The sequence below is a fragment of the Strix uralensis genome, chromosome 16, assembly GCF_047716275.1.
Source record: "Strix uralensis isolate ZFMK-TIS-50842 chromosome 16, bStrUra1, whole genome shotgun sequence".
Taxonomy (NCBI): domain Eukaryota; kingdom Metazoa; phylum Chordata; class Aves; order Strigiformes; family Strigidae; genus Strix; species Strix uralensis.
In genome coordinates, this window is record NC_133987.1 from 6,370,820 (window position 1) to 6,394,665 (window position 23,846).

Consider the following 23,846-nt stretch of genomic DNA (forward strand, 5'->3'; position numbering starts at 1 on the left):
GCCCCGCTCCGCGTGACGTCACCGCCGGGGCGTGGCCGGGCATCGGAGAAGGGGGCGTGGCCGGGCGGGGAGGGGCGTGGTCAGGCGTGCGGCTGCCGGGTCCCCCCGCCCGCCCGTCCTCCCTCTGCCCGCGCCGCCATGGCGGCCACCGGGGTCCTGCCCTTCGTCCGCGGCGTCGATCTCAGCGGCAACGACTTTAAGGTGCGGCGAGGGGGAATGGGGGGCACCGGGAGCGGGGCGGGGAACACGACACAGCCCGGTCCCACGCCCCGGGCGAGACCGGGCCCTGCCTGGCCCCTGCCCCACCCCACTTCCCCCCACCCCGGCGCTGGGCGGGTGTCGCCCCCCCGGTCCCGTTCCTGGCCCCAGAGCGGGGATGATCAGCCCTGGGCTCGTAGGCACGATAGGGCCTGGCGATCCCTGACTGCCAGACTCTACAGCTGGGCCATACCCGCCCCCCGCCCCCCCCCACCATGGGGCTCCAGAGAGCCAGGCGGTGTTGGCCCTCCAGGGCCTAATCCCATAAAACTGGGCGATACCAGCCCCCAATCCCGTGGGAGTGGGCAATCCCAGCCCCTGCCTGCCACATCCCAATCCCATAAAACTGGGCGATCCTGACCTCCCCCCCCAGTCCCAAAGGACAGGGCGATTCTGGCCCCCAGCTCCCAATCCCATAGGACTGGGTCATCCCAGCCCCCCCTCAGCTCCCAGTCATCCCAGTCTTCCCTAGTTCCCAATCCCATGGAACTGGGCAATCCCAGTCTTCCCCAGATCCCAATCCCATGGGACTGGATGATCCCAGTCCCCCCCCAAATCCCAATTCCATAGGATTGAGTGATTTTAGCCCACCCAGCTCCCAGTTCCATAGGACTGGGTCACCCCAGCCTCCCCCAGCTCCCCATCCCATAGGATTGGGCTATCCCAGGTCTCCCCCCGACCTCCTAGGGCCGGTCAGACTGAGGTCCCCAGATCCTCACCCCATCGGGCAGGTACTTTTCTCACCCTCCTCCTCCTCCTCCTCCTCCTCGCAGGGTGGCTACTTCCCAGAGCACGTGAAGGCGATGACCAGCCTGCGCTGGCTGAAGCTGAACCGCACGGGGCTCTGCTACCTGCCCGAGGAGCTCGCTGCCCTCCAGAAGCTGGTGAGCGGCACGTTTCGGGCAGGGGATGGGGCTCGACAGCTCCCGCTGGGACTGTGGGGTCAAACAGGGCCCTGCGTAGCGGTGCCGGGAGCCTGGTGCCTGCCAGCGTCGTGGCTCATCGGCGGATGCTCTGGTGTCTAATAATAGGGCTGAGCTAGGATGTGTGGTTGAAACTGGATGCAGGAGCTGTTAGGAGTGGGGTTGAGACAGACTTGTACTTGGTTTCACCTTGTTTTCCTAGAAAACCATACTAAAACCCATGCTTAGATCCTCTGCCCTTTAATAGAAGGGAAGGATGAAGGTTTAATATGGGGAGAATTAAAGTTTTGGGGCTTTTTTTCCTCCTCCTTTGCTAAAAGAGCAGGAGCTGGCAGCTGCCTGGCTTTATTTTTTGGGCAGCTCAAGTTCTGTGCACAACCAGGCCCTTGGTGGAGTTGGTGGCTAAGCTTTGCTTTGGTGGTGTCCTGCGACACGTTATGGAGATTGTTAAATCGCTGTCAGACAAACACAACACTTTAAAAGTCCTCGTCCCTGTGCCAGGTGCTCCCTGCTCGGCGGCAGCGAGCGGGGAAGCCCTGCGTGCTGCTCAGAGCCACACTCCCACCAGTCCTGCCAGATGCTCAGGGGCCATGATTAGACTTAAAACCTGTCGTCTCACCCACAGCCTGCCAATTCCTCATTTTCTTGAGCAGGTTAACAGCCCAGAAGAAAACATAAATTTCCCCCAGGCCCTCCTCCTACCCTGCCAGTCCCCACAGGTCTGCCCATTTCCAGCTCACCCAGTGAGAAGCGTTTCCAAGAGCTGGGGTCTGTTTGCTCGGGGGCTGTATGGGGCTGCCACAAGCCAGCTCAGTAGCAGCCCAGAGCACCCCAAACCCTGCAGCAGGGCTGGGGTGTCTCAGTCAGGTCTGCCCCAAGGAACAAGGGATTCGGAGGCAGCATGGGCACGCTGGGGCCAACCAACCAGTTTGAGACTGGGACCGTACCAGCAGCCTCATGTGGGTCAGGGCTGAGCTCACCTCCGCAAGGCCCCAACTCTCCTGGGATCGAGGAGCCCCCACGTTGGTGCAGGGGCCTGACTGCTGCCCCACGCAGCCCCGGCTCCTCTCTCTGCTCACTGGGGCTTCCCTGGGGCTTCCCTGCAGGAGCACCTCTCCGTGAGTCACAACAGCCTCACCACGCTCCACGGCGAGCTCTCCGGCCTGCCCTGCCTCCGGGTAAGTGTCCCCCTCATGCGTCCTCAGGGCTGGTGTCCCCAGGCACCTCTCAGCCAGCCTCAGGCTCTGGGGGCACACGAGGGTCATCCTTGGCCACCCTGGGGGGCTCAGCAGATGTAGAGTCGGCTGCAGTCGTGCCTCTTTCTCCCTTTTCAAGGCGATCGTGGCTCGTGCAAACAGCCTGAAGAACTCGGGAGTCCCTGATGATATCTTCCAGCTGGATGACCTCTCGGTGCTGGTAGGTGCAGAGTCTCCTTGGGTAATGTGAGAGCCAGCACAGACTCCCGGGTCCCGGTCCTGCTCCTCAGTGGCCCCTCGTGCCCCTTGGGGAGCACAGTGGGGCTAAGGAGCATCCAGAGGAAAGGTGCAGGGAGTAAATCAGGGCTCAGCGCTGCTTGGTTCCCTTAGGAGCCAGTTCTCAGGTCTGGGTGGTGGTTGCTGGATGCAGGGCAGAGGGTGATGCCTGCTTTGCTCTACCGTTTGCCCCAGGACCTGAGCTACAACCTGCTCACAGAGTGTCCCCGGGAACTGGAGAATGCCAAGAACATGCTGGTCCTCAACCTTGGCCACAACAGGTAGGGCCAGGCCAGGGCAGCCATCTCCTCCTGGCTACGGCCACCTCCTTCCATTACCCCCCTTCACTCTGGGTCCTGCTCTCTGCCCCTCTTTGAGGGGGAGACCCGGGGCTGCTGCAGGTCCCAGGCAGCCCTGAAGACCCCCCTATCCCCACAGCATCGAGGCCATCCCCAACCAGCTCTTCATCAACCTGACGGACCTACTCTACCTCGACCTGAGCGACAACAGGCTGGAGAGCCTCCCGCCGCAGATGAGGCGCCTGGTTCACCTCCAGACTCTCATCCTCAACAACAACCCCCTCCTGCACGCGCAGCTCCGGTAAGGCCCTGTTTATCCAGGCTGGATCCCACAATACCGGGGCTGGGCCAGGTGCCTGCTCCAGCCCTGACGCTGTCTCTGCCCCGGGGTTCTCCGTGATGCGCAGGCAGCTCCCGGCGATGATGGCCCTGCAGACCCTCCACCTCAGGAACACCCAGCGCACACAGAGCAATCTCCCCACCAGCCTCGAGGCCCTGGTGAACCTGGCAGGTAAGGACCTGGGCACCCACCCTCACAGGGCTCTCTCTGCCCTGGCGTGGGGCCGGGGCTGGCGGCGTCACCCCGTTGTCTTCCCCCAGACGTCGACCTGTCCTGCAACGACCTCACTCGTGTCCCTGAGTGCCTCTACACTCTGAGCAGCCTGCGGCGCCTCAACCTCAGCAGCAACCAGATCACAGAGCTGTCCCTCTGCATCGACCAGTGGACACAGCTGGAGACCCTCAACCTGTCCCGCAACCAGCTCACCTCCTTGCCCGTATGTCCCTGCTGTACGTGGCGTCCCTGCCCATGCCTCCGTGCCACTGGGTTCTCCCTCACCCCGCCATCTCCTCCTTCCCCAGTCAGCCATCTGCAAGCTGACCAAGCTGAAGAAGATGTACCTGAACTCCAACAAGCTCGACTTTGATGGGATCCCCTCAGGCATTGGCAAGCTCGCCAACCTCGAGGAGTTCATGGCGGCCAATAACAACCTGGAGCTCATCCCTGAGAGCCTGTGCAGGTAGGGAAGAGCCCCCAGCTGGATCTGCTCTGTCCCCAGGGGGGGACACGGAGGCTGTGTGGTGACAGGGTGTCACCCTGACCTGGCATCTCTGTGTCCCACAGGTGCTCCAAGCTGAGGAAGCTGGTGCTGAACAAGAACCGCCTGGTGACGCTGCCAGAGGCCATCCACTTCCTGACGGACGTGGAGGTGAGAGCCCAGCACCCCCTCCATCTCAGACTGGGTGTACCACAGCCCCAGCGTGTCCCTGGGATCACAGAGTCACAGAATCATCTTGGTTGGAAAAGACCTTGAAGCTCCTCCAGTCCAACCATCAACCCAACACTAACAGTTCCCAACTCCACCAGATCCCTCAGCGCTGGGTCAACCCGACTCTTCAACCCCTCCAGGGATGGGGACTCCCCCCCTGCCCTGGGCAGCCCATTCCAACGCCCAACAACCCCTTCTGCAAAGAAATACTTCCTAAGAGCCAGTCTGACCCTGCCCTGGCGCAGCTTGAGGCCATTCCCTCTTGCCCTATCGCTGGTTCCTTGATTCAAGAGACTCATCCCCCCTCTCTGCACCCTCCTTTCAGGGAGTTGTAGAGGGCCATGAGGTCTCCCCTCAGCCTCCTCTTCTCCAGACTAAACCCCCCCAGTTCCCTCAGCCGCTCCCCATCAGACCTGTGCTCCAGACCCTGCACCAGCTCCGTTGCCCTTCTCTGGCCACGCTCGAGTCATTCAATGGCCTTTTTGTAGTGAGGGGCCCAAAACTGAACCCAGTCATCGAGGTGTGATCCCAGGGCCGTAGGGTGGGATGGGGTGAGGTGAGGACAGAGACTTTTGGGGCTGGTACCTGCAGTCTGGCACGCGGCTCAGCCCTGGCAGGTGGTGGATTCGGGGCTCCCTCCGCTTCACCTCAGCTCAGGGTGCTCCGGAGGTCTCCCGTCCCACCCCACATCCTCAGTGTCCCCGCGAGCCCGTGCTTCAGAGCAGTGAAATCTTCCATCTCCTCCTCGGCAGATCCTGGATGTGCGTGAGAACCCCAACCTGGTGATGCCCCCGAAGCCGGTGGATCGGACATCGGAGTGGTACAACATCGACTTCTCCCTGCAGAACCAGCTCCGCCTGGCCGGAGCCTCCCCGGCCACTGTCGCGGCCGCCGCCGCAGGTACGTACGCAGGGAGGGATGTGGGGGACAGCCCCAGCCTCGGGCAGCACCCTGGGAGGAGGCTGGGAAGCGAGCTTTGCCCCCTGCGAGGCATGGGGTGTCCTGGCTGCCTCCCACCCTGTCCCCATGTCCCCAGGGAGCGGCACCAAGGACCCGCTGGCCCGCAAGATGCGGCTCCGGCGGCGCAAGGACTCTGCCCAGGACGACCAGGCCAAGCAGGTGCTGAAGGGGATGTCAGACGTGGCCCAGGAGAAGAACAAGAAGATAGAGGTAGGATCTGGGGTGGGAGAGGGGCCCTGAGAGGCACCACGTGCCCCTGGGCCACACCGGGTGCTGGCAGGGATCCAGTCATCCCCAGCTTAGTGACCTGTCCCTGTCCCCGCAGGAGAGTGGGGAGGCGAAGGCGCCGGACCTGAAGACACGTCGCTGGGACCAGGGCCTGGAGAAGCCTCAGCTGGACTACTCGGAGTTCTTCAGCGAGGACGTGGGGCAGCTGCCCGGCCTCTGCGTCTGGCAGATCGAGAACTTTGTGCCCACGCTGGTGGACGAGGCTTTCCACGGCAAGTTCTACGAGGCCGACTGCTACATCGTGCTCAAGGTACCTGGGGAGGACTGAGGTCCCCCACGTCCCCAGCTTGGGGCTGCAACCGTCCCATCTCACACCACATCCTTCTCCAGACCTTCCTGGACGAGAACGGCTCCCTCAACTGGGAGATCTACTACTGGATCGGGCAGGAGGCCACGCTGGACAAGAAGGCCTGTTCTGCCATCCACGCTGTCAACCTCCGCAACTACCTGGGGGCTGAGTGTCGCAGCATCCGGGAGGAGATGGGGGACGAGAGTGACGAGTTCCTCCAGGTGAGGCCAAGCCCCGGCCACCCCACAGCCCCTAGCCGTGCTTCTCCCACCCTCACCCCCTCCCTGCCCCTAGGTCTTTGACAATGACATCTCCTACATCGAGGGTGGCACAGCCAGCGGCTTCTTCACCGTCGAGGACACACAATATGTCACCAGGTACCGCTGGGGCCAGGGGCTGGGGGGGATGCGTGGGGCAGGTGGTCCCCCACGTCCCACCATGTCTGTCTGTCCCCCACGTCCCACCCTGGCTCCCTGTCCCCCAGGCTGTACCGTGTCTATGGGAAGAAGAACGTCAAGCTGGAGTCGGTGGCACTGAAAGGGACATCGCTGGACCCCCGGTGAGCAGGGGGAGTGGCCAGGGGATGCAGGGTCCCTGTGGAGGGACAGGATGCTGGCAGAGTCCACCCAAGAGAGTGTAGCTGCAGCTCTGGGGCGAAAGTTGGCTGTGCTGGCACCTTTCTATAAGGATGGGGGTCCAAGCCCCACTTGGCAGCCCTGACCCCTGTGGTCCCCAGGTCTGCAGGGACCCCTGGGGTGGGGAGGATGCTCGGCGCACCCTGCTCTCTCCTGACTGTCCTCTCATCTCTGGATCCACCAGGTTTGTCTTCCTCCTCGACCACGGCCTTGACCTCTTTGTGTGGCGCGGGAGCCAGGCCACGTTGAGCAGCACCACCAAGGCCAGGTGGGGCTGGTTTTGGGGGGGCTAGGGAGCTGCAGGGAGCCCACCTGCCATCTCATCCACTCCCCCCCCCTCCTCCGCCAGGCTCTTCGCCGAGAAGATCAACAAGAACGAGCGGAAGGGCAAAGCAGAGATCACGCTGTTCACCCAGGGCCAGGAGACCCCCAACTTCTGGGAGGCACTGGGGGGGCAGCCCGAGGAGATCCGGCCGTGCGTCCCTGACGACTTCCAGCCCCACAAGCCCAAGCTGTACAAGGTGGGGAGCTGCTGGCCACGGGGCCGCCGGTGTTGCTGGGGCTCTGCAGCCCCCCCTCACCCGTGTCCCTGTCCCCTCCGCAGGTCGGCTTGGGCCTGGGCTACCTGGAGCTGCCCCAGATCAACTACAAACTCTCGGTGGAGCACAAGAAGAGGCTGAAGGCTGATCTGATGCCAGAGATGCGCCTGGTAGGATGGGGCGGGGAGGTTTTCCCAGTCTGACCAGTGAGACTGGTTTTGTGCCCCCTCTGCCTCCAGCTGTGCCCTGGGAGAGGCAGGTTTGGCCAGCGGGATGGGGGATGCTCTGCTCTTCCCCGCTGGTTCTCGGGGAGCAGGCAGGGCGTTTTCCAACCTGGAGAAACCCGCGGGTGCCTGACCCTCTTTTCCCTCAGCTGCAGAGCCTGCTGGACACCAAGAGCGTGTACATCCTCGACTGCTGGTCCGACGTCTTCATCTGGATCGGGAGGAAGTCGCCGCGGCTGGTGCGGGCGGCGGCGCTGAAGCTGAGCCAGGAGCTGTGCGGCATGCTGCACCGGCCCAAGCACGCCATGGTCACCAGGAACCTGGAGGGCACCGAGTGCCAGGTAAGGCAGCCCCCACGCCTGCCAACGGGCACGGGGAGGGAGATGGGAGCACAGACCCCCTCGGATGGGGTGCTGGGTGCCACGGAGGGTGCTGTAGTGCATTACCTGCTCACCAATTTTAGGTGTTCAAGTCCAAATTCAAGAATTGGGATGACGTTCTGCGTGTGGATTATACCCGCAACGCCGAGACAGTGCTGCAGGAGGGCGGCCTCGCCGGCAAGGTCCGCAAGGACGCTGAGAAGAAGGACCAGATGAAGGCTGACCTCACGGCGCTCTTCCTGCCCCGCCAGCCCCCCATGCCCCTGAGCGAGGTAGGGCTGGGGACTGTCCCGTGTGGCCCCCCCGTGGCCTTGGGCCAGCTGCTGATGGAGGGGCTCGGTGGCCGTGGGCTAACAGAGCATGTGGGGCCACAGGCGGAGCAGCTGATGGAGGAGTGGAACGAAGACCTGGACGGCATGGAGGGCTTTGTGTTGGAGGGCAAGAAATTCGCTCGCCTGCCCGAGGAGGAGTTCGGTCACTTCCACACCCACGACTGCTACGTCTTCCTCTGCAGGTGACACCCGGCTCATCCCCTCTCTGGGGCTGCTGGACCACCTCGTCCCCCCATCTCTCTGCCCAGACCCCCAACCTGCCCCATCCCTCACATCACCCCCTCTTCCTACCCTCAGGTACTGGGTGCCGGTGGAGTATGAGGAGGAGGAGGAGGAGAAGAAGAAGAAGGGCGAAGGCAAAGGGGAGGAGGAGGGTGAGGAAGAGGAGGAGGAGAAGCAGCCTGAGGAAGACTTCCAGTGCATCGTTTACTTCTGGCAGGGCCGGGAGGCCTCCAACATGGGCTGGCTCACCTTCACCTTCAGCCTCCAGAAGAAGTTCGAAAGTCTCTTCCCTGGAAAACTGGAGGTGACCCCACTGTGTGCTGCTGGGGGGTGACACAGGGGTCCCCCAACTTTGCCTCCCTTTTCCCCCATCCCCTCTCTAACCCCCAGGCTAAGGGCAGGGGGGAGCAGCAGAGGTGAAGGGGGGGTGCAGCTGGGGCTTGGAGTTGTGTTTGGGGGCTCCCTGCTGACACCCACCCCTGGCCAGGTCGTGCGCATGACCCAGCAGCAGGAGAACCCCAAGTTCCTCTCGCACTTCAAGAGGAGGTTTGTCATCCACCGGGGCAAGCGGAAGGACAGGGCCAGCCCACCCCAGCCCAGCCTCTACCACATCCGCACCAACGGCGGGGCCCTCTGCACCAGGTCAGCGCTCCTGGGGGCTGCTCTGGGCCAGGCAGCACCCATGGGGGCTAGGCTCCTGGTGGGGTATGTGCCCGTGGCCCAAGGGCCTGATCTCTTCCTGACGGTGCTTCCTGGGCTTCTTTTCTAGGTGCATCCAGATCAACACAGATGCTGGCTTGCTCAACTCCGAGTTTTGCTTCATCCTCAAGGTACCGCTCCTGGCTGAGCATCCTCAGGGCTGCTTGGCCACTTGCCCTCCACCCCGCTTGGGTAGCCCTGACTCTCTGCTCTGCCCCCCCCCAGGTGCCTTTTGAGAGCACAGACAACCAGGGCATCGTCTACACCTGGGTGGGCCGGGCAGCAGACCCCGACGAGGCCAAGTTGGCCGAGGACATCATGAACCACATGTTTGATGACTCCTACAGCAAGCAGGTGAGCAGGGTGGGGGCACAGTGGGGCTCAGCCCCGGCTTACCTGGGTGGCAGCGACCACCAGGGCAGGAGAACGGCCCCGCTCAGCCCTGGCCCTGCCCTTGCAGGTGATCAACGAGGGCGAAGAGCCCGAAAACTTCTTCTGGGTGGGCATCGGAAGCCAGAAACCCTACGATGAAGACGCCGACTATATGAAGCACTCCCGGCTCTTCAGGTGGGTCCTGGTCATGGAGGGGTTGCTCCAGTCTGTGCTGGTCCCCTTCCTCCCCCAGCACCTGGGGCCGTGCTGGCCTTCACTGGGGGCTCAGTCCTCCCAAACTAGTCAGGGCACAGTTCCCCACAGCAGGCAAAGTCCCTCTCACAACTGTGTCCATCCCTCTGGGCATGAAACGGCTGCACCATCACGTCCCTGCCTTCTGCAGGAGCTGAGTCCTAACAAACTCATGTCTCTGACGCAGTCTCCTTCCGACTCTCCCCGCAGGTGCTCCAATGAGAAGGGCTATTTCTCCGTGTCGGAGAAGTGCTCTGATTTCTGCCAGGATGACCTGGCTGATGATGACATCATGCTGCTGGACAATGGGCGGGAGGTGAGCCGGGGCGGGGGGGGGTGTAAGACTGTCCTGTGTCGGGGGGCAGTGCGACAGGGGCTGGATCTACCCACGGCTCCCTTGCCTGAGCCCGGCTTTGCGTCCTCCCTACAGGTCTACATGTGGGTGGGCACCCAGACCAGCCAGGTGGAGATCAAGCTGAGCCTCAAAGCCTGCCAGGTAGGGCCTCCCCTCCTGCTTCCTGCTGCCTGGGGGGGAAGGATTTGGGCTTCATCTCCGCTTGAGGGACCTGATCCTGCCCTGGGTATGGCGGGGCAGAGCTCACAGCAGCCCCAGAGGTGGGTGAGCGCTGGGGAGACCCCCACAGCTGTGCTCTGCCCCAGGTCTACATCCAGCACATGCGCTCCAAGGACCCCACGCGGCCCCGCAAGCTCCGGCTGGTGCGGAAAGGCAACGAGCCCTGGCCCTTCACCCGCTGCTTCCACGCCTGGAGCGTCTTCCGCAAGCCCCCCGCCTAAGCTACACCTCCCCCCCGCCCCCAGCCCCCTGTGCTGCCACACACACCTTGCTCCCAGCCAAGCTTGACTTGGAGACGCTTCTCCCTGAACTGGGAGCACCGGGGCTGACCCTCTGTCCCCACTTCTCCCAGCACGGGGTCCAGCTCAGCCCCTTCCCTTCCTGGGGAAGGGACCCCTGTTACACCCTGCTGCCCCAAACCACTGCCGAGATCCCCCTGCAACTGGGGGACAGGAGTGTTTCCCAGTTTGGGTGGGAGGATACTTTGCTAAAGAGAACTTGGAGGGGAGCGAGGGGGTCTCAGTCCTGGGCCTTACAGCCAGCCCCACTGTCCTGGGGGGGACAGACCCCTGGGTGGGGGCCAGCCCATCAGTATCATATCAATAAAATCTGCACTTCTCAACCCAAGGCCGTGCCAGGCTCTGACTGTGCCCCTCTTCCTCCCAAGCAGGGTCCCCCCCACCCTGATCCTGCCCCACTGCAGCTCAGGGGGCTGGTCCCCGGCCCCCAGCTGGCTCCAAGCCCGCTGCCATGACTCCCCTAAACACCTGTGGCCTGGGCAGTTGATATTAAATGCTTTATTTTTCAATATTAAAAACCAGTATTTTTAATAACTAAACAATGCTAAATTCATCTTACCAAAAAAAAAAAAGGATGAGGTGGGGGGGGGTTTCTACCAGGGACACTACAGCCCCGGCCTCGGCAGGCAGCGACGGAGCCCAGGGCAGCGCTGCCTTGCCCGGCGCCCCCCCCCCCAGCCCCACATGTACCGCAAGAGAGCCCGGGGGGTCCAAAACGGCCCCGGATCCCCAAAAAATGGGAGAGGGGCAGGTGCCAGGCTGAGCCCCAGAGCCACCATGGCCCAGGGGACAGAGCCGGGGTCATCACAGCCCCCTGCGAGGACGAAGGCCGGGCTGGGGAGCCCAGGGGGGATTTGGCACAGTGAGACCCCCAGGCTGGGGCAGGAGGGGGCTGGGGCAGCCCTGTACCCCATCCGTACCCCCCCCCCGCCACCCCCAGCAGGGACCAGGGCCGGGAGCTGGCGTGTCCGCCCCGCAGCACGGTCCCTTCCCAAACCCACCCGTGGCAGGAATTAGTGTCAGAAAGGAGCAGCAGGCACGGAGCCCAACCTGGAGAATAGCCCTTGGAGAAGCCACTAAGAGAAAAAGGCCACCTGTGACCCCCCCCTCTCCCTGTGTCCCGTTCCCCCCCCCCGCCCCTTCCCTGGGCTGCTCAAGCCCTCTGGTGCCCACCTGGGAGCCAGGGGGGGCCACGTTGGGCTCCCCCAGGACGGAGACCTGGGTGGCAACCGGAGGCCTGGGCTGGGGCTGTAAACTGCAGGGAGCTGGGCATGTAAACACAGACCGGGATACCGGGGGGGCTGTGCCCAGGGGCTCCTGGCCCCCCACCTCCCCAAGGGACCAAAACTAGGGGATGAGGGGGGTCCCACGAGCCCCAGCCCTCCCCGTGGAGCTGGGGAAGCAGCAGCATCCCCCGGGAAGGGGGCTCTGGAGAAGGGGACAGTGACACTCGACCGTGTATAAAAGAAAAGAAAATTATCTTCCACCGGGAAGAGTTTGTGCACCACGGCCCCCCCTACCCCAGGGCCGGTGGAGGAGGGGGGGGGGCCGGCAGCGGGCAGGGAGGCGCTGGGGGAGCGTGCCAGAACCGGGGCGCGCCGGTGGCCAGCACGGATGTTAGAGAAGAGGCGAGTCTACGTTATTGCGGGGAGGGGACACGGGGGGGTCCAGTCGAGTCGCGCGTCCCGGGAATCCGAGCACTGAGATGGGCTGGGGAGGCCGGCGATGCCTGGGGGTGACACAGCCCCTAAGAAAAGGGGACCTGGGGGGCCCTGGGCATGCGGGTGACACAGCCCCTGAGAGAAGGGGACCTGGGGAGATCCCAGGACACGCGGCTCTCCCTCAACTCCCCCTCTTCCTCTACAAGCCCCCCCCTCCCGGGGATGGATGGGAATGCTGGGGCACTGCCTTGGGGTCCCAGCTCTGAACCCCGTGGCACTCTGGAACCACCCACCCCCCCGTGTGCCCACCCTGGGGACCACCAGCCCCTCACACACCTCACTTGATGAGGATCCCCGCGGGCCGGGCCTCGTCCTCGCTGGCGTTCCTCAGGTTCCTTTCCGCTTCCTCTGAGGAGCTGGGGCAGAGCAGGGTGAGAGGCAGCCGGGGGCACCGCTGCAGCCCCTCGGTGCTGGCGGCAGCGGGCACCGATTACACCGTTTCCCCCCCCAAAACTCACGCCAGGAAATCCTTCACTTCCTCCACGGTGATATCCCCGGTGGTATCCAGCGGGTTCTCCATGCTGCTGTTGGGGGAATCGATGGGGCCGGGCGAGAAGGCAGCCAGGTGCTCCTCGGGGGACCCTGGGGAGCCACGGGGATGGGAGGGCTGGGGGGAGCAGCCACGACACGGGGCCGGCCCCAGAGCAGGGCCCCTGGGGACACGGTGTGCATGGTGGGGACAGGGTGATCGCTCACGGTCACTGTCGCTGGGGGAGCGTTGGCCCTCGGGGCTGCACGGGACGTGGGTGCCGTTCGCCTGCGGCAGCTTCGGCGTCGCCATCGAGCTGTTGCTGGAAGGAAACGTGAGGAGAAATTACTGCTGGAGTCGGGGCCACGGGGTGGGGTACAGGGGCGCTGCCGTAGCGAAGCCCCCATGCCACGTCCCACCTGAGGCAGGAGGTGTCCTGGAGCCGGGCGACCTCCAGCCGACACAGTGGCTCCGTCACGTTCCGGGCGCTCAGCGAGAAGCGCTCGAATTCGGACGGTGAAATTAAGTAGAAACCTATGAAGCGGGGGGGGGACAGACACAACAGAGAGCCTCAGGGAACCCCCAGCGGGGCTGCAGCCGGAGACAACGTCCCATCTCCAAGGGACATCACTCCGGCACGGGGCTGGAGCCCTCACCCTGGCCGTGCTTGGTGAAGACGCAGGAGGCGATGCCGCTGATGTCCTCTTTGCGGATGCAGCCGTAGTGGACCTGGGGCCGCAGGCCGGGCACGGTGAAGATGTGGATGTCCCCCAGGTTGGTGAGACAGGCCAGGCAGTTCTCCAGCCGCTCCTCGGAGCCGGCGCTGGCCAGGCTCACCAGGGCCACCTTCCGTACCCGGCAGCCCTCATGTGCCGTCAGCTTGAATTTGGTCTTGGCGCTCACTTTGGGCAGCGTGAAGACCTGGGAGCGGGGTGAGAGGAGCTGAGGTGGGACCAGGAAGCTGCGGGGTTTTGGGGGGCACCCAAGCAGCCTCCCCCACTGCAGAAGCCCTGGGCAAAGGGCAGCACCGTCCCCTCGAAGCCACCGCTCTGGGGACAGGCAAAGGAGGGCCCCAGGGCCTGGCTGGTCACCTCCAGCCCCATCCTCTGCGCCCGAGGGGATGGGGACACCCAGAAGGGACACACAAGATGTGGGTGGTGAACCCCACGCTCACCTTGAACTGCTCCTCGGAGGAGATGAGCATGGAGTGGCTGCCCTGCATGTCGGGGGCCTTGGCCAGGTCCCGTGAGACCTCGTAGGGCTCGGGCAGGGGGTTCCCCCGCCCATCCAGCACCGCGATGGCCACCACCGGTGCCCGGTGCATCAGCTGGATCTCCTTCCCCAGCACAGCCTCCACCGCCCGCTCCGAAAACTTCTCCTGTGACGGGACCTCCAGCGCGTAGGCAAACACCGAGCCAGAATTGGTCCCTGCCCACATCGTGGGGCCGTGGTGGGCAGCTACGGGGACAGGAGAAGTGTCAGAATCCCCTCCCTGCAGCGTGGCACCAGCCAGACACAGCTCGGGGGCTTTTCCCAGGGAGGGGGTTGGGTCTCACCATCTCGGAGGAAGGTGTCAGCGAAGTAGAGGCACCGCACCACCCCCGAGAGCGAGTCGTCAGCTGAGCGGGGCTCGATCCGCCGCTGCACCGGCGTCATCTCCACTTCGGGGGGTCCTACTTGCTCAGCCAGCTGCGCATTGGCCTCCTGCACCTGGGGAGGGGGGACACGGGGGTCAGTCCCTGCCCGGTGGGGACGAGGAGCAGCCATGGCGGCCTCCTCTCCTTGCCCACCTTGCTGGAGGGGCTACTGGCGTTGAGCCTCTTCTTGCCTGACACCCGGCTCTTGCGGATGCGGCGGAAGGACTGTCGCAGGGACTTCTTCAGGGACTTCACGCGGGACAGGGGCCCCTCCATGGCCAGCGAGTCATTGGGGTGCAGCGTACACCTGCGGGCACCGAAGACGCTCAGCACCTGGACTCCCACCACGTTGCTCTGGGAGGGGTGGGGGGTCCCCAGCACCGAGATTCCTCCCCCATACCTGGCCAGCACGGGGTTGCGCCGGTAATAGTCGAAGAGCCCGAAGCCGTGGCTGGTGCCAAAGGCCACGAGGTTCCACTCGGAGTGAAGGGTGACGGCGGTGACGGCAGCGGGGGGCACGCACTGCACCAGCACACTGGGCTGGAAGCCGGGAGCGAAGGGCAGGGGCCCGTTCCTGGGGGCCAGCCGGTCGTGGCCCTTCCAGGTGAAGCCCTCGCGGTCCTGCAGCAGGTCCACCGTGGCCACGCTGACCGCGTGCTCCGACTTCTCGTCACTCAGCTCCATCACCAGCACCTGCAGGGGACAAGCATGGACGGTGGGGGACATGTGCCAGCCCCACCCCAGAACAGCCACCCTGCTGCAAGCCAGGGGCTAAACCCCACGGGTAGGAGCCCTTCACGGACAGGCACAAGGGTCTGCAGGGTCTGTAGCCCCCACCCCGTGCTGTGTCTCCCCAAAGCGGGAACTGAGAGATGCCCGGCAGCCCCCTCTTTCCCCCACACCGCCCTACCTGCCCCGCCGTGCCGGCCACCACCATCTTGGCCGTGTACTTGCAGAGAGCGATCTTCTGCACGCCCAGGCGTGGGTCGTCACTGTAGGGATCAAAGCAGCCCACCTGCGGGAGGGAGAGAGGGATGGGGGGGGCTGGGTGCCTTCATACAGCTGTGGGGCAGCCCCCCCGCTGCACCCCCACATCCCCCCACCAGCTGGTGGGTACCAACTGCGGCACACAGGCTGCTCCGGGCATCACGCCCGGGGAAAGGTCTGTCCCCACGCGTCCCGCAGCTGCCCCCTCCCTCCAGCACCGGGGCAGACCCGTGAGACGGGGCAGGCGGAACAAGCGTCCCTTGTGTCCCCACGGGGCGTCACACGGCAGCTGTGCCCCGAGCCAGGGGGACACATCCCTCGGGGCGCAGCTGGGATGGCTCCAGCGGGTGCATCCTCCGTGCCTGCCTCTGGACTTGCCCCCCACCGTCACCCCAGCCCGGTGTCAGCGGAGGCAGGGGGGTGCCGGGGTCCGCAGCAGTGTCCCCCCGCTCCCAGATCTCACCTTGCGGAAAGGCGGCCACTCCTCCTCGCCCACCTGGTTGAGGCTGTCGTTGTGCTCGCAGTCTGTCTGGAAGATGCTGGCAGTGCCCAGCTTGTAGAGGGGCTTCAAAGAGACCCCCGAGGCGTCCCAGAACCGCACCGTGCCATCCTCGTGCCTGGCAGGGGGGAGGACAACGGGGAGGCCCTGTTAGTGTGGGGCCCTGACATCTGCCCGGCTAACAAGAGCTGCCTGTGTGCTGGCAGCCACCGTGCCAGAAGAGGCGGGGGACAAGGGGGGACAACGCAGCGGGTGACACGCTCCTGCCCAGCCATCAAGTTGAACGAGAGTGGGGCAGCCCACCCAACAAGAGATGCCCCCACCCCCATCCCATCCCACTCCCCCACTGCAGGAAGGGGTTGAGGCTCTGTGTGTGTCCCACCAGCACGTTTTGGGTTTCCCAGGCCGCCCCCCCTCCCCACTGCCAGGCCACTCACCCGGTGAGGAGAAGCCCCCTCTGCGTGGGCTCCTGGGCCAGGTTTTTCCCCCCATCGATGGGCCAAGCCTGGAGAGAGGGAAGGAGGGATGGAGGGAGCCCACCCCGTGGGGAGCGGGAGCATCCCCCGTCAGCCCATTTGGGGGGTTTGGGGACACCCCCATCACTCACAGCGGAGGAGAGCCGGGGGCTCTGCTGCTCGCCGGCGCTGACGATCCTCTCCCAGAGCTTGAGGGGCACGTTGGAGACGTGGCAGGAGCAAGTGATGGCGGAGGAGTGGAGCGGTGCCAGGTACGGGGCAGGGATGGTGGGCCAGCCCGGTGTCTGGAGGTCGATGGCCACCAGCTCTTCCTCCACCAGCACCACGAGAGCACGGGGGTTCTCAAAGCCTGGGGAGGGTGGGGGGGACAGGACATAGCTGCTGCTAACAGAGACTCCCTCACCACCACCCACTTCCCAGGGCCACCCCGGCGAGACATACCTCCCTCGGTTGCCTCAGAGCTCTGCACGGTGAAGAAGTCGATGACGCGGGAGGTGAAGTCAAGCGTGGCCAAGGTCTGGCCCTGCAGCACGCTGACGCAGTGCCGGTCGCCGTAGCTGGCCCGCGGCATCCCCCCGTTGAAGATGATGAAGGGGTTCCTGAGAGGGATGAAGCAGCCTCCATCAATGCCCGGACCCCGCAGGGCACCTTCCCTACAGCCCAGGTCCCCCCGCTGTGACCATCACCAGCCCACTCTGGCTGCTGGTGGAGAGGGAGGTGGGGGGTACAGGCCAGAGCATCCCCCCAACGCTGCGGGGACGTACCCCGACTCGCAGGTCCGCCAGAGGATTTTGCTGATGGCTTTGCACGGGAACGGACCTGAAAGGAAGATGTTAACGTCACAGGTTGCAGCACTGGGACAGGGTGATCAGCCCCCAACCCTGTGACTCCCCCCCACCTCCCCGTACCGTAGGGGATGGTGGACATGACGGGCTGCTGGGTCCTCTGGCTGGCGCCGCTCACCGCCCACACCATGTACCCACCATCGCTGTGGGAGCTGACGATGCTCTTCCCGCTCTGCTCCCAGGCCAGGCTCTCCAGCTGCTGTGAGGGCAACACGGAGCAGGGTGGGGGGGGCTCAACACCCAGGATGGGAGGGAAGGGGGATGACACATGAGGCTGCAGCCCCCCCCGCCACCCCTGGTACCTGGTTCCCCAGGAAGAGGTGCTGGACCACACGTGTGTTCTGCTCCCAAAGAACCACCAACCCCCGGCTGTAGCCGATGAGGAGGCGGCCGCCGTCCCGTGGGTGCTCCTGGATGGATTCCACCGGCCCCAGCGCCTTCCCACAGCGGTAGTCGTCGGGCACGCTGTGTGGGGGACATACACACACACAGAGGGGGTCAGGAGGGGTTTGGGGTGGTAGAGAGGGGGCCGGTGGGGCTGGCAGGGCTCACCTCTGCAGGATCTCATCCGGGAAGAGGGTTTTGTCCTCCAGCAGCACCAGGGTGGGCAGGGTGAGGAAATACACCGCGCCGCCCTCGGTGCCCAGGCAGGCCACCGCACAGGCGGACGTCGGCAGGACCACCGTCACCCGTGTGATGCCGGGGGAGCAGCTGGAGGGGGGAGCAGAGTGGGGGGCTGCGTCAGTCCCGTGCTGGGGCTGGGGGAACGGTGGGGAGCCCCCAAACCTCCCCTGCCCCGACGCTGCATCGCCCGTGGCTCAGGAGGGACAGGGGCAGTCTCAGCACTAACAGTAATTAGAGCCACTAATCATCCCCAGACCCTGCCAGCACCTATGAAAAGCTCAGGGGTGCTTCCCCCACCGCCCCCCACCCCCCCACAGCATCCCAGCTGGGATTGGAGGAGCATTCCGGTGGGAAAACCACCGCTCCCGAGGGGACCTTGGCTGCCATCTCGCCCCGAGCGGGGACGGCTGCTCCCACGCGCCGTTCCCAGACGGCAGCGGTATCGCTCCCGGCCGCAGCCCCACAGTGAGGGGGGGGAGGCAGCTGGGGAACCCCCCCACCCCAACCCGAGGCAAGTACTTAGCACTGTCGGACCCTGGGCGTCCCGGGAGGCCGAAGCTGCGGGTCTCTTCCAGGTGGGAGCAGCCCTCCTTCTGGCAAACCTCCCAGAGGTGCAGCGTGTTGTCATCCAGCAAGGAAAGGAGCCAGCCCTGGTGGGGTGGGGGGGGAAACACGATGTCAGGGTGGGTGGGGGGCCAGGGGGGCGCTGCTGCCAGGCCCCCCCACCCCGGGGACACCCACCTACCTGGCCGGGGAGGAAGTGCAGCTGGGTGACGGTGGCCGTCTCCTTGTGCAAGCCCGTCAGCTCCACGCCCGGCGCTCCGTATCTGGGGGGGGTCGTCAAAGAAACAACGAGGGTAGAGCCACCCCCTCCCCTGCCCTCAGCAAACCCCCAGATCCCCCAAATTCCCCTCCAGGTTTTGCCAGCGAGCACCAGTTTAGCCCCACGGTGAGCCAGGGCAGAGCATCCCCAGCAGCACCCCATGTCAGAGCCAGCCTCGGTACCACGGCTGGGATCCACCAAGCACCCCCCAGCCGGGATGCCCCGGGTCAGGATGCGGCCGACACGTGGCCGGGGTGGGTGTGTGAGGGCCAAGCCGGCTCCTGCCTTCTGCCACCCTCTTCTTCCTCAGCCGCGGGGCCGTGGCCGTGCAGAGACACCCGGCAGCAGGGTGGGGTTCGGCATGCGCCGGCACAGCCTCACTCACCCGACTGGTCCCGGCTCCTCCGCCGGCGACGCCGCTGAGCAGGAACCGGGGGCAGGACTCCAGCACCACACGGTGCACCCCAACCCGGTGCCTCCCCGACACCCCTGGACCCGGCGAGCTGCTTCCCCCAGCCCGGTGTTGCCGGTGCGTCGTGCAGCTATGTTTTGGCACATCATGTGCCGGGGGTTTCCGCCAGCCAGTCCCTGTGGTCCTCACCCCCCATCACCCCCCAGCTTGCCCTCGGTGCAGGGAACTAGCCCAGCGGCTCTGCCCGGACCAACAGGCAGGAGCTGTCTGGCAGCGCCAGGCCAGAGCCACCAAGGTTTTGAGGAGGCCAGACCACAGGGTGTGCAGGGGTCGGGGGCACGCAGGGGGCTCTGGGTGCTATGGGGATGGGGGATGCCACCCGTCCTCGCTCATCCTGGGGTCCTTCCCCACCGAAAATGGTGCCACGGGCCAAAAAGCAGGCAAGTGGCCAGGGAACACCAGTGGCACCAGCTCACCGCGACAGGGGTCCAAGCCCAGGGACCCCCCAGGAGATCCCTCCAGGCAGTGGCAGCCCCTCGATGCCGAGCTGTCTGCAGCCGGATCCACCCAGCCCAGCCGGGGAGCACCCATGGGTGCCCCCACTAACCAGTAGCACCAGTCAGGCCAGCTCTGGCTGCTGCCTCGCCTGGCCCCGGCTTCCCCAGCACCCTGAACCTCCAGAAGCATCTTTTGGGTGTCAGCCGGAGTGGGGCCAGATGGGCACCGGTCGCAGCGCCGCGGGCAGGACCATGCCACCCCATCGCCAGCCCCGAGCTGGGTACCACCCCAAAAACATCCCCGCAGAGGATGTGCAGGGCACCGCAGCCCCCCGCAACGGCAGCTCCGTGGACCCCAGAGTGGGGGATTTAACCCGGGGGTGGCTGGAGCGAGCACCCCACGGCTCGGTGGCCGAGCAGAGCGACCGGCGATGTCGCGGCCGGGCTGGCACCCAGGCGGCCCCGGCAAGAGAGGAAAAAAAAAAAAAAAACACGCCATCTTTGTGCTCGGGAGGCAGCGAGCTGCCGGCCTGGGGGAGGGGGAGCATGGCTGCCCCCCCTCCCAACCCCAAACCCTGACCCCAACCCCAATCCGGGCGCAGCCACCCCCACGTCCCCCCCGCACGCCCACCCCACATTCCTGCGGCGCGGGGCCCCCCGAGCGCGGGCCGCATCCAGCCCTGGCCGCCCGCCAGCAGCCCTCTGAAGTCTCCCTGCACGCCGCCGGCAACAAAGCCCGGCCGGGCCCCGCGTCGTCATCGTCGTCCCCCCACCCAGGACCAGGCTCAGCGCCCACCAAAGCCCCCCGCTTCAGTTCCAGGCTGGCTGCTCCCCCCCAGAAGGCTGCGCAGACAAGGACAAGATGGACAGGAGCCCCCCAGGATAAAGGGGGGGTGACACTGGGAAGCGCTCCCCGCCTGGGATGCTGCCCGGGACGGCAGAGCCGCTTTGCTCCCCCGGCATTTCGGGCAAGGCGGGGGGTTTCCTCCAGCCACCCCCTCCCCACCCGGCCCAGCTGCAGCCCAGCTGGACGGAGGGACAGACGGACAGACGCCGGCAGAGCAGGGGGGACGGGGAGCTACCGGACATGGCCACGTCCCCCAGAATAGGGGCAGCCAGGGGTGTGTGTGTGTGTGTGTTGGGGGGTGGGGGGGGTCCTTACCTCCTGCCCTCGCGGGGGGAAAAGGATACAGCTTCACGGCTCCCGCCTTGGTGCCGATGGCCATCACGCGCAGGGTGGGGTCGTAGGCCAGGGCGCTGGGCTGGCTGGGGAAGCCGTGCTCCACCGTCTGCCGCGGGGACAGGCAGGTCAGAGTCGGGACCCCCCACCCCGGCCCCTTCCCAAACCCTCCACGGCCCCCTTGCCCCCATGGCTCCAATCCTGCACCAGCCTGAGCTTCCCCGCCTGCGATGGAGAACCACCAGGAAGCTGCCTCGTCCCCCACTGCCACCAAGGGGGTCCTTGGGGAGGGGGGACATCACTCCTCACCCAATTTCCACCTGACACCCCAAAACAGACCAAACCCAACAGCCACACCAAGGGTCAGGGTAGGTCTGAGCTCGCACAAGCCGTCCCCCAGCACCCACCAGCACTTTGGGGGAGGGACCCCCCCACTCTAAACCCCCTGCCCGAGGTGCGGATGCCCAAGGAGGGGTGAGCAGGGTCCGGCTCACCCCCACAGGCAGGTCCCCGGGGGTCCACGGTGCTGGGCGGCAGAACCAGGCGAGTGGGACCCGCCGGCGCTGGGGACGTCCCCGCTGGAGCCTCGTGTCGCCCGCGGGCACCTTCCCAAGGAAGTCCCGGCTGGTGACGGCGTGCCCGGGCTCGCCAGCTTGGGGAGGGGTTGCCCGCCTGGCAGCGGAGGGACGCAGGGGGCACCCACCACCCCAGCCTGAGGCAAAGGGGACTGTGGGGCTCCCGGGGGGCAGCTCGGCTGAGCGACGACGGCGTGATCAGATGATAGGGAGGCCGCCGGAGCCAGACTGGCCGGATCCTGACCTGTTCCCTTTGTCTGGGGCGGCCGAGAGGCGCAGCGGGGTGGCTTTTCGCACCCGCCGGCACAGCCACCGTCACCCCCTGGCTCCTGCTCCCCACCAAAGGGAGAATGTCAGCATCCCCAGCCCATCCAGGGGGGTCCCAGTCAGGCTCAGGGGGCAAATTACTGGGTGCTTGTGGGTCTCAGTCCCTGTGGCAGCCCCACACTGCGTCACCCCGAATCCTCCCGGGGATGCACGCTGCGCTGGAGAGTGGCGGCGGGAGCTGGGACAGCAGCAGCAGGATGGGGACACCCTGGGGATGCTTTAAGCTGGGGACCAATGTGACGATGCTGACAAAGACCCCCCTGCTCCCATCTCCTCTGCACCCCCAGCCCCGGAGCGGGGGACCCGGCTGGCAGCCCCCCACGCACAGCCCTTCCTCCCACCCGGCAGCGGGGCCGCATCCGGCAGGCTGTGCCGGGCCGGCCAAGGCGCGCTCCCGGCCAAATTACAGCAAATCCCAGGCAGATCTGGAGCTCGGGAGGAAAAACAACCGTTAATGGGAGGCAGGTGGGCAGCTGGCGGCCCCAGCGCTGGGCTGGCCGGAGTAGGGCTGCTCCCCGGCCCCCCGCGACGCCCCGCGGGGTACGGACCCCCCAGAGCGCCTGCTCGGGCAGGATCTGGCCGTGGGCTCCATCCTCCCCAAAATCAGGGGGCTCTGGCTGGGCTGAGCCTCACGCCCCGGGCAGCGGTGAGTCTGGAGGGACAGGGCTGTGCCGGGGCGGTGGGTGCTGGGTCTGACACACTCCCCCCCGCCCCCCGCGCACCCCAACACCTCCCAGGCCGGGATCGATCCGAGGGTCCCTCTGGTGCACACCACAGCCCCCACCGTGAGTTGGGGCAAGAGCCTGATGGCGGTGCCAGAAGGATGGACGGACAGAGGCGGTCTGGGCGCAGCCAAGGGCCATTGCTGGGGTTCTCCTGCTCCCCCGGGACCAGGGCAGGAGGATGGTCCCAACACCGCGGGGCTCTCTGGATGGGATGCGCCAAACCCCAGGAGGGCACCCCCCGGCACAGCCCGTCCTGCCGAGGGGAGGGTCCGGCACCCGAGGGCTCGCAGGGTCCTTCCCCGGTTGTTTGATGGGCCCGGGGGGGCCCTGCACCCCCACATGAGGGGGCCGAGTGGGAAACCTCTCCAGTGCCGGTGGAGGGGGGGGGCAAGCTCTGGGCCTCTGATACTCCCCAGTTCCCCAGAGATGCATCTTTGGGGTGCAAGGGGACCCCCCAGCCCCAGGGATCGTTGCCATGGCCCTTCCTGCTGACACAGCGGGTCCAGCCCCCCCATAACCACCCCTGGGGGGAGTCGAGGTGAGGGTCTGAGCCCCCTCCATGGAGCAAGGGGGTTGCAGCCGTGGATGCTCCAGGGCTGGACAGGGTGGGGGGCCATGGGGCACCCCGAAACACCGTTGCTGGTGAGCGAGGCCTGGGGAAAGCCACAGGGCAGGGGCAGCGCGAGAACCGGGGTGCTCGGGGGAGCCCCCACCCCGGTGGGGCTGGGGAAAGGGGATGACACACCGGTGAGGGGGTCACACCCTGCCCCAGGCTGCCCCCCCGGGCGCAGGAGGGGGTACACCCTGAGGCAGGGGTGTCCCCTGCACTCCAGGGGAGGAGGACAGCCCCCCAGCTTTACCCCCCGGGGGGCGCATCCTGCATCCGGGGGTCCCGGTACCCACCCTCGGGGGGTGCATCCTCCCCGGGGTGACCCCACAGCCTGCAGCCGGGTGTCGCCCGCACCCGGGGGTCCTGCCCTCGCCCCGGGAGTGCCCCCTCCCCGGGCCCAGACCTGCTGCAGCAGGGGGGGGTGTCCCGGTGCGTGGCTCCCCACCGCGGCCGCCCCCCAGGGGTGCACCCCGGTTCCCTCGGGGGGGGCGGTGCCCCGTACGCTGATCCTCTCCCCGGGGGGCGGCATGCCGCCCGCGGGGGGGGGCGGGAGCGGTGCCAGAGCCTGCGCCACCGGGGGGCTGCCCGCACCCCTGCACCCCTGCTCCCGGGGCCCTGCCGGTACCTCCCGGTGGTCCCCAACCCCCCGGGGTCCGCCGCCGCGCTGCGCCCCCCCCCGCGCCCGGACGCACCTTACTGAAGGCGAAGAGGTCGTGCCGGAGGCGGTCGCGGTGCGGGTCGGCACCCTGCCGCCGGAACCGAAACTTCATCATGGTGGGGCCGGTGGCGGCGCGGTACCGGGCGGGGCGGGCGGGGTCGGTGATCCCGGGGCCGGTACCGGGGCGGGCGGTCCCGGGGCCGCTCCCGGGTCGGGCGGTGCCGGTCCCGACCGGGGGAACGCGGGTGGGGGGGGGGGGGGGTGGTCCCGGTGCGGGTCCCGCTCCCGGTGCGGGTCCCGGTCCGCGCGCGCCGAGCGCCGAGCGCCGCGCGCCGAGCCCGGGCAGGCACCGCCGCGGCGGGGCGGGGGCACGGCCCTGACGGACAACCCTCACCACCAATCACCGCACGAGTGCGCGCCGAGCGCGGCACGGCCCCGCCCACCAGCGCTGCGCATGCGCCGCCGCGGGGGGCGACGGGACTTGTAGTTCCCCACT

General features: G+C 66.4%; 2 protein-coding genes across 4 annotated transcripts; one reads left to right on the top strand and one right to left on the bottom strand.

Annotated features, from left to right (window-relative positions):
• Positions 1-52: 52 nt before the first annotated feature.
• Positions 53-10,613, top strand: FLII (FLII actin remodeling protein). 2 transcript variants are annotated; one of them, XM_074885550.1, is made up of 30 exons: positions 53-201; positions 1,032-1,142; positions 2,288-2,359; positions 2,517-2,597; positions 2,849-2,934; positions 3,092-3,253; positions 3,360-3,463; positions 3,553-3,728; positions 3,814-3,971; positions 4,076-4,160; positions 4,973-5,120; positions 5,257-5,390; positions 5,506-5,718; positions 5,799-5,978; positions 6,052-6,134; positions 6,242-6,316; positions 6,577-6,660; positions 6,742-6,913; positions 6,997-7,101; positions 7,305-7,496; positions 7,619-7,807; positions 7,910-8,049; positions 8,165-8,393; positions 8,577-8,731; positions 8,859-8,919; positions 9,014-9,142; positions 9,249-9,355; positions 9,623-9,728; positions 9,843-9,908; positions 10,073-10,613. In XM_074885550.1, exons 1-30 carry the CDS (start codon positions 139-141, stop codon positions 10,205-10,207), a joined length of 3,801 nt encoding a protein of 1,266 aa, XP_074741651.1. In that variant the 5' UTR covers positions 53-138; the 3' UTR covers positions 10,208-10,613. The 2 variants fall into 2 exon arrangements, with proteins under 2 accessions (XP_074741651.1, XP_074741652.1); XM_074885551.1 differs by lacking the exons at positions 2,288-2,359; positions 2,517-2,597.
• A 154-nt stretch (positions 10,614-10,767) lies between these two features.
• On the bottom strand, positions 10,768-23,611 carry LLGL1 (LLGL scribble cell polarity complex component 1). Of its 2 annotated transcripts, none has more exons than XM_074885553.1 (23): positions 23,385-23,611; positions 20,467-20,564; positions 18,289-18,370; positions 18,078-18,193; positions 17,472-17,630; positions 17,222-17,384; positions 16,983-17,118; positions 16,839-16,893; positions 16,516-16,673; positions 16,206-16,423; positions 16,036-16,103; positions 15,563-15,716; positions 15,023-15,127; positions 14,513-14,805; positions 14,266-14,419; positions 14,032-14,185; positions 13,650-13,933; positions 13,132-13,396; positions 12,895-13,009; positions 12,703-12,797; positions 12,465-12,588; positions 12,283-12,362; positions 10,768-12,014 (listed from the first exon to the last, which is right to left on the bottom strand). In XM_074885553.1, the coding sequence occupies exons 1-22, from the start codon at positions 23,463-23,465 to the stop codon at positions 12,284-12,286; spliced, it is 3,156 nt and encodes a 1,051-aa protein (XP_074741654.1). In that variant the 5' UTR covers positions 23,466-23,611; the 3' UTR covers positions 10,768-12,014; position 12,283. The 2 variants fall into 2 exon arrangements, with proteins under 2 accessions (XP_074741654.1, XP_074741653.1); XM_074885552.1 differs by having other exon boundaries at positions 18,063-18,193.
• Between the last annotated feature and the right edge of the window lie 235 nt (positions 23,612-23,846).

What these genes read in the sequence shown, in the direction of transcription:
- FLII (XM_074885550.1), top strand. Translation starts at nt 139, where the DNA reads ATGGCGGCCACCGGGGTCCTGCCCTTCGTCCGCGGCGTCGATCTCAGC. An exon ending in ACCAGCTCACCTCCTTGCCC is followed by an intron (nt 3,729 to 3,813) that starts GTATGTCCCTGC and finishes CTCCTTCCCCAG; the next exon opens with TCAGCCATCTGCAAGCTGAC. An exon ending in CCCCCATGCCCCTGAGCGAG is followed by an intron (nt 7,808 to 7,909) that starts GTAGGGCTGGGG and finishes GTGGGGCCACAG; the next exon opens with GCGGAGCAGCTGATGGAGGA.
- LLGL1 (XM_074885552.1), bottom strand. Translation starts at nt 23,465, where the DNA reads ATGATGAAGTTTCGGTTCCGGCGGCAGGGTGCCGACCCGCACCGCGAC. An exon ending in CCAGTAGCCCCTCCAGCAAG is followed by an intron (nt 14,186 to 14,265) that starts GTGGGCAAGGAG and finishes CCCCCTCCCCAG; the next exon opens with GTGCAGGAGGCCAATGCGCA. An exon ending in GAAGTGAAGGATTTCCTGGC is followed by an intron (nt 12,363 to 12,464) that starts GTGAGTTTTGGG and finishes GCTCTGCCCCAG; the next exon opens with CTCCTCAGAGGAAGCGGAAA.